The sequence below is a fragment of the Tyto alba genome, unplaced genomic scaffold (genome assembly GCF_018691265.1).
Source record: "Tyto alba isolate M040663 unplaced genomic scaffold, T.alba_DEE_v4.0 Super-Scaffold_22, whole genome shotgun sequence".
Taxonomy (NCBI): domain Eukaryota; kingdom Metazoa; phylum Chordata; class Aves; order Strigiformes; family Tytonidae; genus Tyto; species Tyto alba.
Window position 1 is genome coordinate 626,709 of NW_024881296.1, and position 16,085 is coordinate 642,793.

The 16,085-nt window shown below is 38.2% G+C and overlaps 1 protein-coding gene across 1 annotated transcript in view; it reads right to left on the bottom strand.

Annotated features, from left to right (window-relative positions):
- LOC104368900 (WD repeat containing planar cell polarity effector) overlaps positions 1 to 16,085 on the bottom strand; it is a 105,457-nt gene that overhangs the window by 59,429 nt on the left and 29,943 nt on the right. The window contains exons 9-11 of the mRNA XM_033006593.2: positions 13,532 to 14,141; positions 9,171 to 9,359; positions 6,491 to 6,614 (exon numbers count right to left, since the gene is read on the bottom strand). Of these exons, the coding sequence (XP_032862484.2) occupies positions 6,491 to 6,614; positions 9,171 to 9,359; positions 13,532 to 14,141 (923 nt within the window). The remainder of the gene's footprint in view (positions 1 to 6,490; positions 6,615 to 9,170; positions 9,360 to 13,531; positions 14,142 to 16,085) is intronic.

Here is a 16,085-nt window from a genome sequence, read left to right on the forward strand (position 1 = left end):
TGAGGGCAGATTATCAGTTACACAACACAACAAAACAATGGTCTCTATGTGGGTTCAGCTTCTAAAAGTAGCAATATCAAAGTCAGATTAACCAGCATGTGGGAATAGCCTTGGCACAAAGAACATTAGTCCAGCATAGCTATTCTGTGTTCTTTTTTTCTAGTGCAGTCCCATGGCCCCACTGTGGGCCACCAAACAGCCATCTGTTGGTGGCTCTGGGAAAAGGCTCCATATCAGAATAGTTCTGGGACTGCTCTTAAGTGTGTGGGAGGGGCCATTTTTTCCCATGCTGCAAGCAATGTTTCCCATTAGGTTCAACAGAGAATCTTGCCCAAATCTCTGACAGAGATTTCTTATGGTTTATCTTCATGGGATTTTATTCTCAAGCAATTATGTCATGTCATTTCTTTCCCGCCCCCTCCCCCCCAATATTTTGTTCAGTATTTCTTATATTGTAATCACCACTAAAGAATTAAATCCTGGAGCCATTCCTGTGGCATCAAAGCATCTGACTGAAATTGAAAACTGTTGTGGAGATGGTTTAGGAAAAAAAATCATTAGCAACATAGGACTGAATCAAAGACATTTGAAACTTTTCCTGAGATATTTAACCTCTTTAACTGCAAAAATAATCTAGTTCCATTAAATAGATCCCTTTTTTTCGTGTTTCTAAAACAGGTCAAGAAGCATGACCAGGGGAATCTTTTCATGTGCAGTTCCATCACAGCAATTGAAATTCTCATTTATCAGTGCTGTGGTAATATGAAAACCTTTGGTTTTGATCGTTTTCACAAGATGACAAAAAATGACTCTTCAAAGTCCTCTCCAGAAGGTGCTACTTTAGTCAGAATGCTGCTACTGAACCTACTCCCATAGAGATGAATTCTGTTCATGTGGCCACCATAGAGAACCTGACTGACATCAGTGGTCATTTTATCTGAAGGCATTATTTAATGCCTAATAGGTTACCTTATGAATATAAAAGACATTCTTAGTCCTGAACCATGTCATCATTAATGTTTATACATAGTTTGTGACACACTATGTACCAATATAATTATAGATTCTACTTTTAGGGTGCTCTTGAAAAGGATCATAAAAGCTCTTTGCTCACTCTGTCCCTCAGTTCCATACAGTTGGCAGCAGATGGGATTGGGAACTATCCCTATGGAGATGAGGCATTTTTTCACCTTTGATTTAGGGTCCTATTTAGGATGGAAAACTCACAGTGAATATCTACTTTGCAGATTGCAGTGTAGTGATACGGGAACCTGCTTACCAAGGGGTAGTTAGTACTGCATAAGTGATGTACCTGCAGGGCAAAAGAGCTTTATTTTAGCTTTTCAAAGGCTGTCTTGGACTTAAGTGATAACTGACTGTGTCAAGGCATCATGTCAGGTAGCATAGCAGTACACTTCAGAACTCTTGAATAGTGAAGTGATTCATCAAAATCAGTACTGGCTGGAAGCAGACCTCCCGTGATGCTAATGACCACCTACTTTCTCATCTCCTTTATCAGTGTTTATTTACAAAGAAGCTCTATCAAGTTCTGTGTGTAAAGTCATACCACTTTATGAATGTTCTTCCCAACTAGCTAATTCTTCTTTGCATTTAACCAGCAGCATCTTACACTGAACACCAGGAAGAGTAAACAACTCTTCTGAGATTTGCGAAGGAATAAAAACAGTAATGGTAAGAACATGGTGGAGGGTTTAATTTTTGCATTCAGACAAAGGAGAATCTTTCATGAATCCATCCAAAATTTTACCAGTGAATGTGATCAGAGCTGCACTTTGCTCTGGAAAGAAGCCAATCTACTATCTTGTTATTTACAACAGAGCTTTGCTTTGTAGGAAAATATATTTGTACTATGGGAAGATACCCCAATAACATTCTCTTAATGGAATTATCAGATGGAAAGGTCCAAATGTTTTTCCATCTTAGTATTTTTCCCTGTAAAAAAAAAAAAAAAAAAGAAAGAAAAAGCAAAAGAGATCCTTAAACTGTGTATTCACAAATACAGAAACTGAATTACAAAGGAGGAAAGGGCACAGCAGAAACACAGAGCTGTGTTTGCATTAGAATTCTACAACTCCTGAGCTACATTTCAAACTTTACTTTCCAGCCCAGCCTTCACCTCAAGCTCCTGCTACGTTACTTTCTCATTGTCTCTCTGAGAGAGACAGAAAAATTTGAACAAAACAGAGCAGGCCTGTGTTTGTGCCTGTGTGTGTGTGTCAAATAAACAAGATAATTTCATGCATTAGAAAATATGACAAGTACAATTTACGAATGCTTGATCAGAGTGAAGCAAAGCCATGAGTCAGCGATGCCACAGTTAACGAGTGAAAAACTATTCCAGCCCATTCCAGGTTCTGTGCACGGCCAGATGAGGCTGTTATACAGAGGCAGGAGGTTGTGCAGCCACTCCCCCACTACACAAATACACTTAGTAGGCAGCGCTCAACAAAAGGGTGGGGGCAAGAAGGTTACAGCTCCCCAAGGCTTCCTAATAAATCCACCTCTGCTCAACATTTTACATAATGATATAATGCGTTATATTATTATAAGCAGTGACATCATAATAAAATACCAGAGTGCTACTCAAGTAGCAAGGAACACCTAAGATATCTTTCTATACTTGTAATTCAGTTCCTGTATTTTTTAATTATAGATAAGAATTTAAAGTGAAAATAATTATTCATTCCATAAATACTGTTGTAATGGATCTCTGGCATATAATTAAGAGGCCTTTAATTTTAATTTTGTACACTGAACGCCTGTTTTTGGAAGTATTCCACATTCTCTATTCAGGGCCTATACCTGCAAAGTCTAAGCTTCTATTTTAGTGGAAGCTGAAGACGCTGCATGCTTTGCAAATTTAAGAACTTAGATTTTATAACGATGGATACAATTAACATGGCTGCGTCAAATATGTTGCAAGGCATTTTCCTTCCTTCTAATTGCAAGTCATTTCAATTGTTCTGTCAGTGTTCTTTGGCCCATCTCAGGTCGCAGAACCATTTTCTAACCCATACTTGCAATACAGCCAGTAAAGATGGAACATCTTCTTTCTAAAGTGCCCGATACCTAAAAGAGAGAACCTACCGTCACAGCGTTCTGCATTTTGTAGAAACTGATCTCTTTGATTGTAGAAAAATAGTTAGCCTATAATCTCACTGATAATGTGAAAATGGATGTCTCCAGTTACTTGCAACTGGATATACAACCTTTCAGCCTACAGTAAAGATTAAAATCATTGGCACATGATTATTACTAGGTGAGGATAGCCTTTCTGAAAAGGTAACTGTGTTTCTCAATTCTAGTAAATACAGACACATCTTTAGAAGTACAACAATAACTGGCACCTTTTTGGCAGACTCAGCAGGCAGGTCAAATATTGTCTCAGCATGTAGAATGAATTAATATTTCTCTCCCAAGAGTGGGTCCTTCTAGAAAAGGCTTAAGGCAGATTGGTGGGGCATTCAAATGAAAGCTGGAGGGGGGGGGGTGAAAACTTTATATGAACATTTTTCAGATTTAGATCTAGAAACATTTAAGTGTTTTAATGTTTTAATCTTGCATGAAAAACTCCGCCCTTCCCTGTCCATCCCTTCTATGTCTGGTCTCTCCCATAGTCCACCACACTCACCCTAAGCTGTCTTCCTGCATTTCGATCCGCACCCGCTTTGCGCTTTTGCAGGACTCTGTACGTCCCCATCCCTGTCTTTAGGCCTTCACACCCAATTCCTTGTCTTCTGCTCATGCTCCTAACCCTACTTTCCTCATGCTTCCTATCACACTTCTGAGTTTCCCCCTGTGTGTTTCAGCTCCTCATCCTCTAGATTTAACTTCTGTGCATCTGCTGCTTGCTTCCTCTGGAGCCCAAAGGAATTGTGGAAGGCCCTTCTCTATTCCAAGAAATACCTTCTGAATATCAACCATACCTATAGTGCACATAATTTAGGAAGCACTATGTTTCCTCCACTTCTTGCTGCAAAAGGGTACAAACTGATCAGTTTGCTTGTCTCCTTGTGCTCGTAAGAGCGTAACAGATGTCCCCTAGTGCTGCATCAAGTTGGCATTGACAGTTTACAGTGCTTCTGCATTCAAGTCTTCTTGTTTGGTCATGCAGACACATCTGCAGTAACAAAAATTCACTCTGAAGAGATCCATTAACTATTTATAATTAGCCTGAAAATATTTAGTGCTAAATGCATAAGGGTAAAAAAGTGAATAAATCAAATAACAAGGGTTAAGAGCGAGAGCACGTAACTGACTTAAAATGTAGTCTTCCTGACACCCAGATACAGTTGCTGTCTCTGACAAACAGGCAGTGGGAGGACTACTCCATTTTCAGTGTCCTCATGGGCATAATACAGTAACCTGAAAAGGCAAGAGCATAATCATTTTCTCACTTTTCTTCCTGTTCTGAACCTACAGTTGTAAATGCAGGCTGGCAGAAGTGGCTGGCCTTGCTGGCTCCCCACAGACGGATGTAATAGCAGTGGCTGCAACTTTCGCATCCCTGAAAGAATTAGTAAGCATTGTGTCTCCCTTCCTCCTAGACATTGCATTGTGCCTAGATGGCATTCTCTCACCCAGAACCATTCCTCCAACAAATCTGTAGCACTCTCTGCTTAGCCTATATTCAAATCATTCCAGCCACTTAAAAAAACATTTAAAAGGAAATAAACACCAATTAAGGCACAGCCACTTTAATACAATAAAGATCAGCTCTGAACATCATTTCCTTGCTTTCTATCAGATAAATCTCCCATTTTTGAACATTTCATTTTTGTACTTAGATTATGCCTTCTCAGATAAGCTTCAAGCACTACCATCTGTTCTGCAGCAATCACATGATCATATCACTTTGATTCAGTTGAATACAAATCCCTTTGACAATAGGGAAACAGCAAAATAACACACATTTGTTCCAAAACCTGCCACAACCATAGATTGTTCAAGGGCTGCCTTATAGTGGAGGTAGAAGACAGGAGGACCCTCCCCTGCACACCTCCTGTCTGTGCCCCATGCTGTCCAGGCAGCATTCTGACACTGAAGCTCCTTGTTTGCTAGGGGGATTGAGTCAGTGTTTCAGCTGTGTTCTGCAGCCCCAAGGGCTGACAGCTTAGCCAGGGCCCCATGCCTCTGCATGCCTGCTAGCATTTGGAATCAAATCCTGAGTCAGAGGGAATACACCTTTCTCTTGCAGATGTAAGAGCGCTGTAGTTACTCCTCTCAGCAATCTCTGAGGCATTCTTTCCGCATCTGTCCTCTGCAGGCAACTGGCCCACAGCCACTATAGTTGGCCATTGCAGCAACAGATCTTCCCTGCTGATTTCTAGGAGAAAGGCAAAAGCAGACTTTGTACCCACTGTTGTGGCCACAGCTAGTAAGAAAACTCCAGTGAAAGGCTGGTGCATATTATGCAGATATTTGGAGCATTCTTCTACTTAGAATAATTTCCCCATTGGAATGGACCTGTTTGGCAGAAAGGTGATCCTATTCAGATTCAAAATGCAGAAGACAGTATACGGTATTTCTCTTTAAGATTCGAAAGAAGCACAAACTGTACTATCAAAGTAACTTGCAGTTCCTAGCTTTGCATACGGAGACAATGAATATAATCTGGATGTATCACTGAGAAAGGGTGCAATGCAAGTATTCTCACTATGTCCTTCTACACTCCTCAGCAAGGTGCTGCAAGTATTGTATCAGAATGTATTCAGAAAGTAATGTCTCCTTAGTTTCACCCACTAGATAATTCTCAGAGGGAATGTTTCAGCTGTACTTGTGGTTGAACATATGAACAGGTTAAACTGCTGTATATTGGTATTTATAACTGATTGAAATTTAGGACATTAATTTATTATGAAGGAAAAATATAGCAAGAAATCAATGTACTAGGCATTCTAGCTGAATTTGGTATTATGACTCTTCTAATGTCATATAATTTACAGATGAATGCAACATTTCATTTTCTCCTCTAATTTTAATGGCACTGAAGATTCACTGAAAATTACTGGAATATGAATTTCTGTATGAGAACTCTGAGGAGGAGAATAACAAAATGCTCAGATTTCAGTGGTGCGAAGACAAAAATGTCTTGGACCATGCACCATTCATTTGCATTTTAGCATCTATTTAAACTCAGTGTTTTCTCCAAGTTTGTAAGCTGTTTCAACAGTTCATCTGCAAGCAGTTGGTGAATATAAATCCCTCAGAAGCATGTTAACTTTTTTCTATCAAGCTAAAAGGGAAAGGGTGATTCATTTTAAGTGTATTGATGATAGAAGAGTTCTGAGTAGTATTTTATCTGCAATAATGTACCCAAAAGGAATGAAGTGCAAGTTAAACAAACAGTAACAATGAATGCATTTTTTTCAGGGGTGGTCCTCTTGGAAAATGTTAACCACATTAAAGTAGGGAGTTATTGAAATATGCAATCAATTTTAAGTTGATAGAACTTGAAACTGTCATTCACCTGAGCAGGTGGTGGAAGAACCTTCTTGCATATCTGCTGATTGGGTCCCTGTACTCCAGCACAGTTGTATCCAAGAGGGGTCTTGTTGGAGCATAAAAGGTTCCAAGGCTTGCCTCAAGCTGTGCTGTGGAGTTCAAACACAGCAGCAATGAAACAAGGGAAACTCTTTCAATTACAACAGGTTGCTCATGTTTGCAGTCAGTCAAATTCCTCCAACACTGATGAAATGTGATGTTGTTGTAGGACAGATGAAATTAAAATATGACAGATTGTACAAACACAAACGTGCATATAAACTTTCACTTTGAGGCAGAGTTGACAGGGACTTTGAGCAACAAAAGCTGTCAAAAGGATGAAGTCTATAACACATCAAATTCTCACCAGCAGCATACAATTAAAAGTGACTCATAAGAGTAATACAGTTTGAACAAGTTTGTCCAGTAGAGATCAACTTTCAATTAGCTCAAATTGTCTTTGTCCTCTTAGGCAAACAACAAGGAAGTTCAGTTTTTCAGGGATTATTGTGTTAGGTCAGCGGGTGACAGAACCCTTCTTGTGATGGCCTTGAGGTCTAAGGAACATCCTTCAGCCCACAGTTCTTTAAAAACTTTAAATAAAAGGGTCTAGAAACCCTAAGGGTTTGACTGTCCTACAGTGTGTAGTGGTGGGAAACAGGATAACCTCCCTTGTAATCAATAAAATAAAGCCCTTTTGTTACAGAAGTTCTCTCCGCTTTTAATGCTTTCTGACTGCTGGACTCCACAGCTAGAGCTCTTAGGCATTTTTCTACATGTTTTTAATACAAGATTATAAATAATACAAGAAAATACACAGTACATGTTTGTGTACCACATGCTTAGCTCAAAATGAAATGTAATGGTAAATAATATTTATGTTATGTGACTTCTGCTTGCGAGTTAACATGTAATACAAGTCCTTATAGGCAGAACAGGGAGAATTTGCTATATATTCCCTATATAGGTTCTCCTTTTAGAGTGAATGTGCAAACTGCTGTTGCTAATCAGAATTTTGTGTGGGGTTTAAAAGAAAAATATAACCTATTGTCTCATTAGGCAGACAAAATCTCATTGATGTGCTGTTATTAACGTTTGTTTGAACTAGCCATTTCTGTATTTAGTGATAATGGTTCTTTATTTCCAAGCATAGTTACATTTTATTTTATTAGGTTTGATAGGACTAAATGTGTTAATAGTACTGTGTTAGGAACACAGGCAAACTGTTAGTAAATTAGGTTTTGCATTATCTTAAATCTAGACAGTAAGATAAGTTGAACTTTAAAGGTATTTTCTTTCAAAGCAGCAGTCAATTTAGATTAAAATTGAATACAGCAGTACCTTTGCAAAAACAAGCCATATTCTCTTGCCATTGCTGTTTTCTTGACAGCATGAAATATTTCAACGTACATGGAATACGAGTAACTACTAGCACAGTTATAGATTCATTAGATAGCCCAGCTTGATGTTGAAGGCAGAATAAAGATCTCAAAGATAACTGCCCCATCGCTATAAATAAAAGGCCCCACTGGGTTTTGCTAATAAAAAGGAAAACAAATTACCATGCCAAATTTGTCAGATTCGTATAGAATAACTCCTGGACAGAATGAAATATTGTCTGCTGTAAACAGTGTTAGGGAGCTGCATGGGGGAAAACACACAGACATCTATTTATAATGTGCATATTTTCACAAGAGTTTGAAAACCAGTCTTTTTTCAAGGGTCCTTTAAAAAGCATGTTTTATTTAGAATTGATACGCTATGTTTGTAATGCAGAGATTTTTTTAATCAGATCCCCCAAAATGGGATAGCTGATGGCTTGGCAGCAATGTAGGACACCTTGGAGTTTTTCTATCATCAAACACACCAGAATCCTAAGTATTCTTTCTTGCCATAAAAGATGCCTGGTCCCCAGCTGTCTGCCTGCTAGACTGGAGGATAACACCTTCACTAAATCAAGGCACTTCAAATCTTGAAGTCTATTGAGTTTCAAGATAGACAGCAAATCAAGAGGAAGGCATCACACCAGGCTTCAGCAGAGATGAGGCTGAACCTAAAAGTCATCATTTCTTGTGAGGGAATCCAGCTACTACTGCAGGGGTCCAGAAGATTGCAGTGAGGACAAATGCTGTAATCCTAAAGGAGGCAGCAGAGGATAGTGCATTTAAAGCCTTTGGATCCTGTAATGAAAGAATGACCCTTCAAAAGCACCTTAAAAACACCATACTAACATCTCTCTCCCCTGTTGCACCCTCCTTAAGTTGGTGCTGTCTCAGTATGAATATATAATAAATATTCCAATCCTATATTACCTAACATTAGCCTTCAGCATAAGCTAAATTTATGTAATGTAATAAAGTTACAGAACATGTAAGATACTGCTATATATATATTGTCATGCCTATACCATATATAGATTAAAGTATGCATTATTTTAGTATCACTGTTGATACAAACGAACTAAAATGGAACCAACACACTGATCCCCATTTTATTGAAATTACTTGTCTACATATGACATTTGGTTATGGAGTATCATAATCTGGCTGACTGCCTGGATTCTCACTACTGTCTTCTTTATAAAGTCAATAAATATACTGTCATAATCCACATATGAATTACAAAGACACCACAAAAATACATTAAAAATACAATCAGTCCCTTACCTTCTCTTTCTGGTGTAAGTTTTTGTTTAAGAAGATGATTGACAATAGCACTCAAGCATATGTAACACTGACGACCCATCGTGTTCCAGTTCATGGTGTTCAGGACATTAATTGCTTCATGTATCTCATCGTAACGAATGTACTGGTGGATGATTTCCACAAGGCCCAGCTGTCCTCTTGTCATCACACCTTTTACAGGAAATATTAAAACCATGACAGTGTTATGAGTATGCAAACCAGCAGCTCACTACTCTTCAGCACAGTTAAAAATAACTGCTGTTGGTTAAAATTGGGAAGTTTAAGTTAATGGGTGTCACTATTGAATTTTTATGTGAGATAGCTCCTTACTATCTTGGTATATTTAGACTGAGGGTGCTTTGGACAGCAGAGAAAAACCACCAGTGAACTTCACACATGGAAGCTGAGCAAATGTGGCCAATACGTTTTAGTGACAACATCATGTACTGAAGTTTGTTTTAAACATGGTAGAAAAAGCTTATTCCCAGTTTGTCATTATTGTATTGGAGGTAATAAATTCATGTTCTTTCACCAACTTCCTGTAGAGAAATACTGCTGGACAACACTAAAAAACAGCGTTTGTCTCACAGAAATGTGCCTATGTGTACAAGTTTACAGCAGCTCAAACTTCAAAGTAACAGTTACTCAATTACTCTCCATATTGCAATTGCTCAAGAACCTATTTCTAGCTTGACAAAATTCTCTAAGTGAAGCATTTCTTCTGTGAGTGGCTATCATGAAAGGTATCAATATTTAGGGACCTCTGAATTATAATTGCACATGAAACCAAGAACGTGCTTGCCGTAAGGGAAAAAAATCGAGCAACACATTGCTCACTCCATGAGAACATGATTTATCTGCATCATTCTATCACTGAAAAGTAGAAATGAAGAGATTCTCAAATTTTCTTGACTTGTAGGTCTCAGCTTCTGAACAGAAAAGGTGACTGAAAAGATGCAGAGAGTACCGTTATTTATTGTCTCTGACTACCCATACGACTGTGTGACACAGGCCACACATGGCATTTTAGCAATTTTTGCTTGCTTTGGGTCAATGTGCTAGAATATTCTTTATCACCACAGCTTCAGATATTAGAGAGAGACTAGAATAAATATACTGTTCCTGTCTCTTTAAATAAAAAGATTAATATTATTTTTTAATGTTTTCAATTTATATTGTGACATTATTTGTCAAAACTAAATTTAAGGAAAAAATTCTGATGAGAAAGGGAACAAGCTGAATGTCAATATTGACTTTAAAGCCACAGAACGGCTAGGGGAAAAAAGTCTGATAACAGAGAAAAGCAGACCTGATGTATAGAAAACATACCTTGCAAAATCTTCATAAATGTAGTTGTGAATGTTGTTTGTGATTTGAAATAAGAATTGAAGAAGAAAAAGTAGAGGAAAATATCTGACTATAGCTCAAGGAAAAGTAACCTGCCAAGAACGTGCATATACAGATCTGACACTTGGGGGAAAAAATGCTTATACAATCTTTTTGGTAAGAGAGAAGTACTTTAGTTTCTTAGTGTCATTAAAGGGAAGACATGGTTGTCTATTGTATTGCACTTTACATTTGCATGTATTAAAGTCTAGGGACATTATACTGGGTAATAGCCATGTTTAACCTGTGCATGTGTGATAACATCTAATTGTTACAGTAGACTTTATTCTTCCTAAATGGTTAGTGTTTTTAAAGTATTACATAAGTCGGGCAATGTTCACATTAATCACTAAGTGAAGATGAAAATACTTATTTGCATGCTAATTAAATATAATATTATATTATATTTAAAATGTCTTTTGAGGCCAGCAATGCTGAACCACTGGCACCAGTACCAAGTTTGGCATTATTCAAGATCTGGGTTGACATCAATGACAAGAAGCCACAATGCTTTCGAAAATTATTTTGGCATTAAGACACCAAAAATATTTGTCATTAATGTCTGAGAGTAAATTTAATATGAAACTTTTCCTGAAATAAATCTGGCTAGACAGCACAATGGAGAATTCACAGAACTTGTCCAAAATCATAATATGTCAGCTGGAAGTTAAAAACATATTTGCCTATTCTCACTGACGTAGTTTCTTAACAGACTCTTATGGGAAACAATTCCAAGCCATGAGTAAATTATGGATTTATTTCAGTCCTGAATGCCTGTATGGGTTTTGCTGTCACAGACCCCTAAATTTTCCATATGATTTATATTGGCATTATTTTTTAAATAGCAGAGACCTAAAAATTGCTGAGGTGGGGAAAAGGGGCTGGCTAATCAACATGCTATTATGTTGGTACTGTGGCAAACTGAGGAGAGAAGGGTAAAGCTGAAAACCAGGATGCCAGAGAAAACAGCCTATTTTTGCACAGTGGACTACAGAGAGGAAGGGAGGGCGGGATAGAGAGAGCTTTGCCTTCTTCCTAGAAGAGATTTTACAGTAATTATACAGAATGAATTATAAAATGTGATAACTTTCAGCTGTAGAGGTCAACATCTTCCCATTTGGATGCTAGACTTCTCCTGGGTGGTGCGCTTCCAGGCAACCTGCTTGGGAAAAAGAGGTGACAGCCAACTCACTGCCTAATTGATTTAGGAACGGTGCCCAGGGAGACAGTCCAATTAAGTTTACAAGCTGGCAATTAGCAGGAAAGGCCTCTAAATCCCTGCACTGAGAGCCTGCTTGCCTTTATAAGAACATAAATGTGCTAAAGATAGCAAGGGGAAAGCTGTGCTTTCTGGAAAGCAGTTGTGAGAAAAACCCACAAGGGAGGACTGAAAAAAAGCAAGGTAGATGTGGGTAGAGTGCCTTCTGCTAGACAGGTAAGAGGTAATTTAGAGTTTTTTTTTTTAATGGCCAACATGCACAAAAACATCAAATAGCTGTTATAATTAGTGTTCTGGGGTACTCTGCAACTATTAAACCTCTCACTGAACATAATGCAGCTGAATTATCTCAAAAGAAATTATAATTTGTAAACAGTTTTTAAATAGTTTTTTTAGATAGCAGTAATAATCTAGATCAGCTCTTTTAAAACTATACAACTATAAGTCAATATGACATTTTTGTGGCTAACATCCTATTATATTAATTTGCCTTTTTGCAGTGGCATTCTTAGTTAAGTTTTTTAAATTCAGCCTTCCACATGTTTAGGCCTGCAGTACTTTTAGACAGGATATTCCCCCACAAAAGCACAAATGTCTCAATAAGTAAAGAAATAAAGTAGATTTTCAAACCTTACTGTCGCCTTTTTTTTTTTTTCTTTTTTAATGTTTCTTCCTAATCTCAGTAGCTTTATACAAAAGAATCATAAACATCTCCTGTAAATATCTACAAAGGCAGTCCAGTATCCTTGGACAGACAATGGGCAAAATGCTGAAATTTTCCAGGATGTGTATATTCGACATGGCTGTCTGCCCTGCTGAAACACTGGCTTGGTAGTCAGAAGATTTAAGCATGATTGTTTTTTCAGCTCCACAGTGGGTTTTGTACCACTGTAACTTGCCTGACTTGAATGGAATGAATACAGTTCTCACTGATGAGCAACTGCAGGGGTTTTATTCTTAGTTCAGCCGCTGACTTGTTGTGTAACTCTTTGAAAGCCTTTTAGCTTTCTTTTACTGCTTCTTGTTGTCCTGTTTGTAAAATTAACACAGCTATGATTTTACTCTCTTAAAGACTCCTTGCACCTAAAATAAGAATTGCTATATAAATTCTAAAATTAGCATTATTACTTCTTCTTTTATTCACAACTCCCGGCAAATTAATTGAGAGACCAAACATCTCTGAGGGTTATGAAAACCTTCCCTCTTGTGTAAAAAGTCCTCAAGGAAAGAAATGGTGTAACTTCATGTACTGAAGTCAGGAAGAACAGGGTACTGGGACAAATATACATTGTAATGGAAAGGACAGTTGCATCACACACAAAAAAATAATTTAGGGAAGAGAATGGCATTACTGTTCTATTAGTAAATACAGCTTATTTTAGCTTGATAGGAGTATTACTACAGAATTAATACAGTTCCTAATATTATATACTACAGATTAAAAGACTTTTCCATATGAGATATTGTTAGGCTTTGTTAGAGTAGTAGGGAACATAATGGGACACTGATCCAACAACAGATCAGGGTCCTATTCTGTCAGATCCCATATGAAAAAATACTAAGTAATTGTGAAACATATAGAACTCTTTGGTTCACACCTTTGGGTATCATTGGAATGACGTGCTTTTAAGGCTACGGTCCCATATATCTCAAATGAGGGTGTTTCAAACTACAAAAAACTTGTAAGATACAGATGTTTCCTTGAGAGCTCAGGGTTCAATAGACGTCCTCAACTTACCAAGTTTAAAGTGAAGTACTCCTAAGGGACCTTTGTCGAATCTAACCAGCAAACGATCATGAATATCTGTGCCATCAGCGCTGGCAAATGCAACCTGAGGAGCAGCCCACTGGATCTGGATGAGGCTGCTAGGCACGTCAAAGTGTTTACTGAATTGCAGAGTTGCCTCGGGTGAATAGTCTTGTGCCAAGAGCTGAATTTTAACTGGGGACAATGCTGTGTCAAAAAGTTGTAGCTCCCCTTGAGAGCTGCCAACCATGAATATGGCTCCGGAAGGGTGGTAGCTTATTAAAGCAGGCAGCAGTTCTGCTTGGGCTAACAGAGTCACTTGGTTGTAGGCTTCATACAGAATTATTGACGAATCTTCACAACCCAGGACCAGTTTGTCTTCTGTAACGTCTCTGCAACAGCTGATGGCCTTGGATCGTAGTGGTATTCTGGTGACTGCTGCACACTGAATTTTGCTCCTAGCACACTTGTAGATGCAGCTGTCAGCCATGGGCTCTTTCTCTGTGGAGATGGAGTGCTCTACTGTGTAAACCTGATCAGGCTGATTAGTGCTGAAGGTAGCATCCAGAGGATCCCATTCTGTACGGACATAACTCAGAACCTGAAAAAAAATCCAAAATGTTCTGATAGTCACTTGTAGCAATTTATTCTTACTCTGATGATGTAAAAAATAAGACTGCTGCAAATACGCTTTCTCATGGGTCAGTAAGCTAAAACAAATATGCATTTTAGAAATGGAGTTGTAAAATCTACTGGTTTAACTTTTAGAAGGTTAATTCCTCTGATTAAAAAACCCTGCAATGTAGTTTGAGCCCTACTTGTTTGTCCAGGGTATACAGTAGGTTAGCAGAATAGAAGATAAAAGAGGGGATGGTCCTCACAGTGTTGGTAAGAGGAGAAATGAGCAGCAGACTGATTTAAAGGAATAACTGATTCTTCACAAGTGGAGTGGGAGAGAAATCCCAAAATTTCTGGAAAAATTTATAATAGGTTACTCTGAGCATCACATGTAGAGGATTTTTGATTATTTGCTCTGGGCCATGGTAACAGAAAATATTACACTGTATGGTATAAACAATGGCATGTTTAAACAATGTATACTATACATTGCCAAATGAGTAGGTGGTAGATGTTCTTTGGTGCCATACAGCTTCAGATGCAGAGTAAATGAATTTAGCAGAAAAGGGGGACCATTTAGGGGTACTTGAAGGTTGAATGAACTGAAAGAACACAAAAGCAGAATATGATTCAAAGACAGCAGCTGGAAAAAAGGAAGAATCTGTAGTATGGAAACACTGGAAGTACCGAAAAGTGATGGAGGCAACAGTGGAGACCAATGAAGATTCATGTCCTAAAATATATGGGTTTGAGCAAGAGGTGTTTTATGGGACTCGAGCAGGAAAACTGTGGGGGAAACACCAGCTGGAAATAAGTAACAAATTAGATAATGAAAAGCTATTTCTCTGAAACAGAGAGAAAAACAATGTCTCTAGAAGAGTGAGAGTAGTGGAAGTCAGTCAGAAACTTGCCCGTGTTTGCTCATGCAGAAATAAACGGTGAAAGGAAAATGTCAAACTGAGCCAAGCCCCACCCGCAGGTATACCCATAGCATTCTTCACACTATAAACTAAAGCTGCTGACCTGCCACTAATTTTGGAAGCCCCTTCTTTTGAGTCAGGTGGTATGCAAGTATTATTTACACAAAAAGGGGTAACAAATGTGATTAAAAGGCAGAGAGAGGGCGAGGGAGGAAATCTGGAAATTTCAGGTTGAAAACAGACGTGAACTGATCATGTTAAAGCACTTTAAATTTGATTTCCACAGATCACAATACCAACTGAACACATAATTTAGCTGCTCATCCTGCAAAGGAGGAGAATAAGAAATTAAGATTTTTGTTTTGGCATACCACCCGTTACTTCAGAAGCAACTGATGAATTTTTAAACAAGTTATTTGGGATTTGTTGATCAGACTGACTAGGATGTTTTGTTCTGACAGTTTACTTATTTTGTCAGCAATAGGGTTTCTCATTCAAAAGAAGGAAAAAAGGATTAGTGCAATTCTGCGGCTGCAAACCAGCTGCCGGTTAATACAAACATCTTAGCTACTTTAAGATGAACATGAAAAGAACCACTTAATGCATCTAATGCATCCGATGCATCCAACTTGTAAAAACCAGGTAAACCGATTTCAACAGAGTAGTGATCAACGAAAATATATACCAAAGAGGAAATAAATGATTAAACTATTTATCAGAAAAACATTTTCTCACCTCAACCATTCCTCCACCAATGACTTAGCCTCTGCAACTAGACATTTATGCCCACAAAGTGTGCAGTGGCTACTGTGCAGATGTTAGAACTGCTGAAGTGTGTAGCTTAGTAGGGTGTTAAATTGCATATCAAGGAAACCTGTAAAAGAGGTTATTGTGGGCAAAGGATTACTGTGACCACAGACCTCTCTAACCCCAAATAAAGACAAGGTGCAGTGTTATTGTTTGCTCTGCAGTTTTCCCTAAGAGTATGTATAGAGACCCAGGTAGTA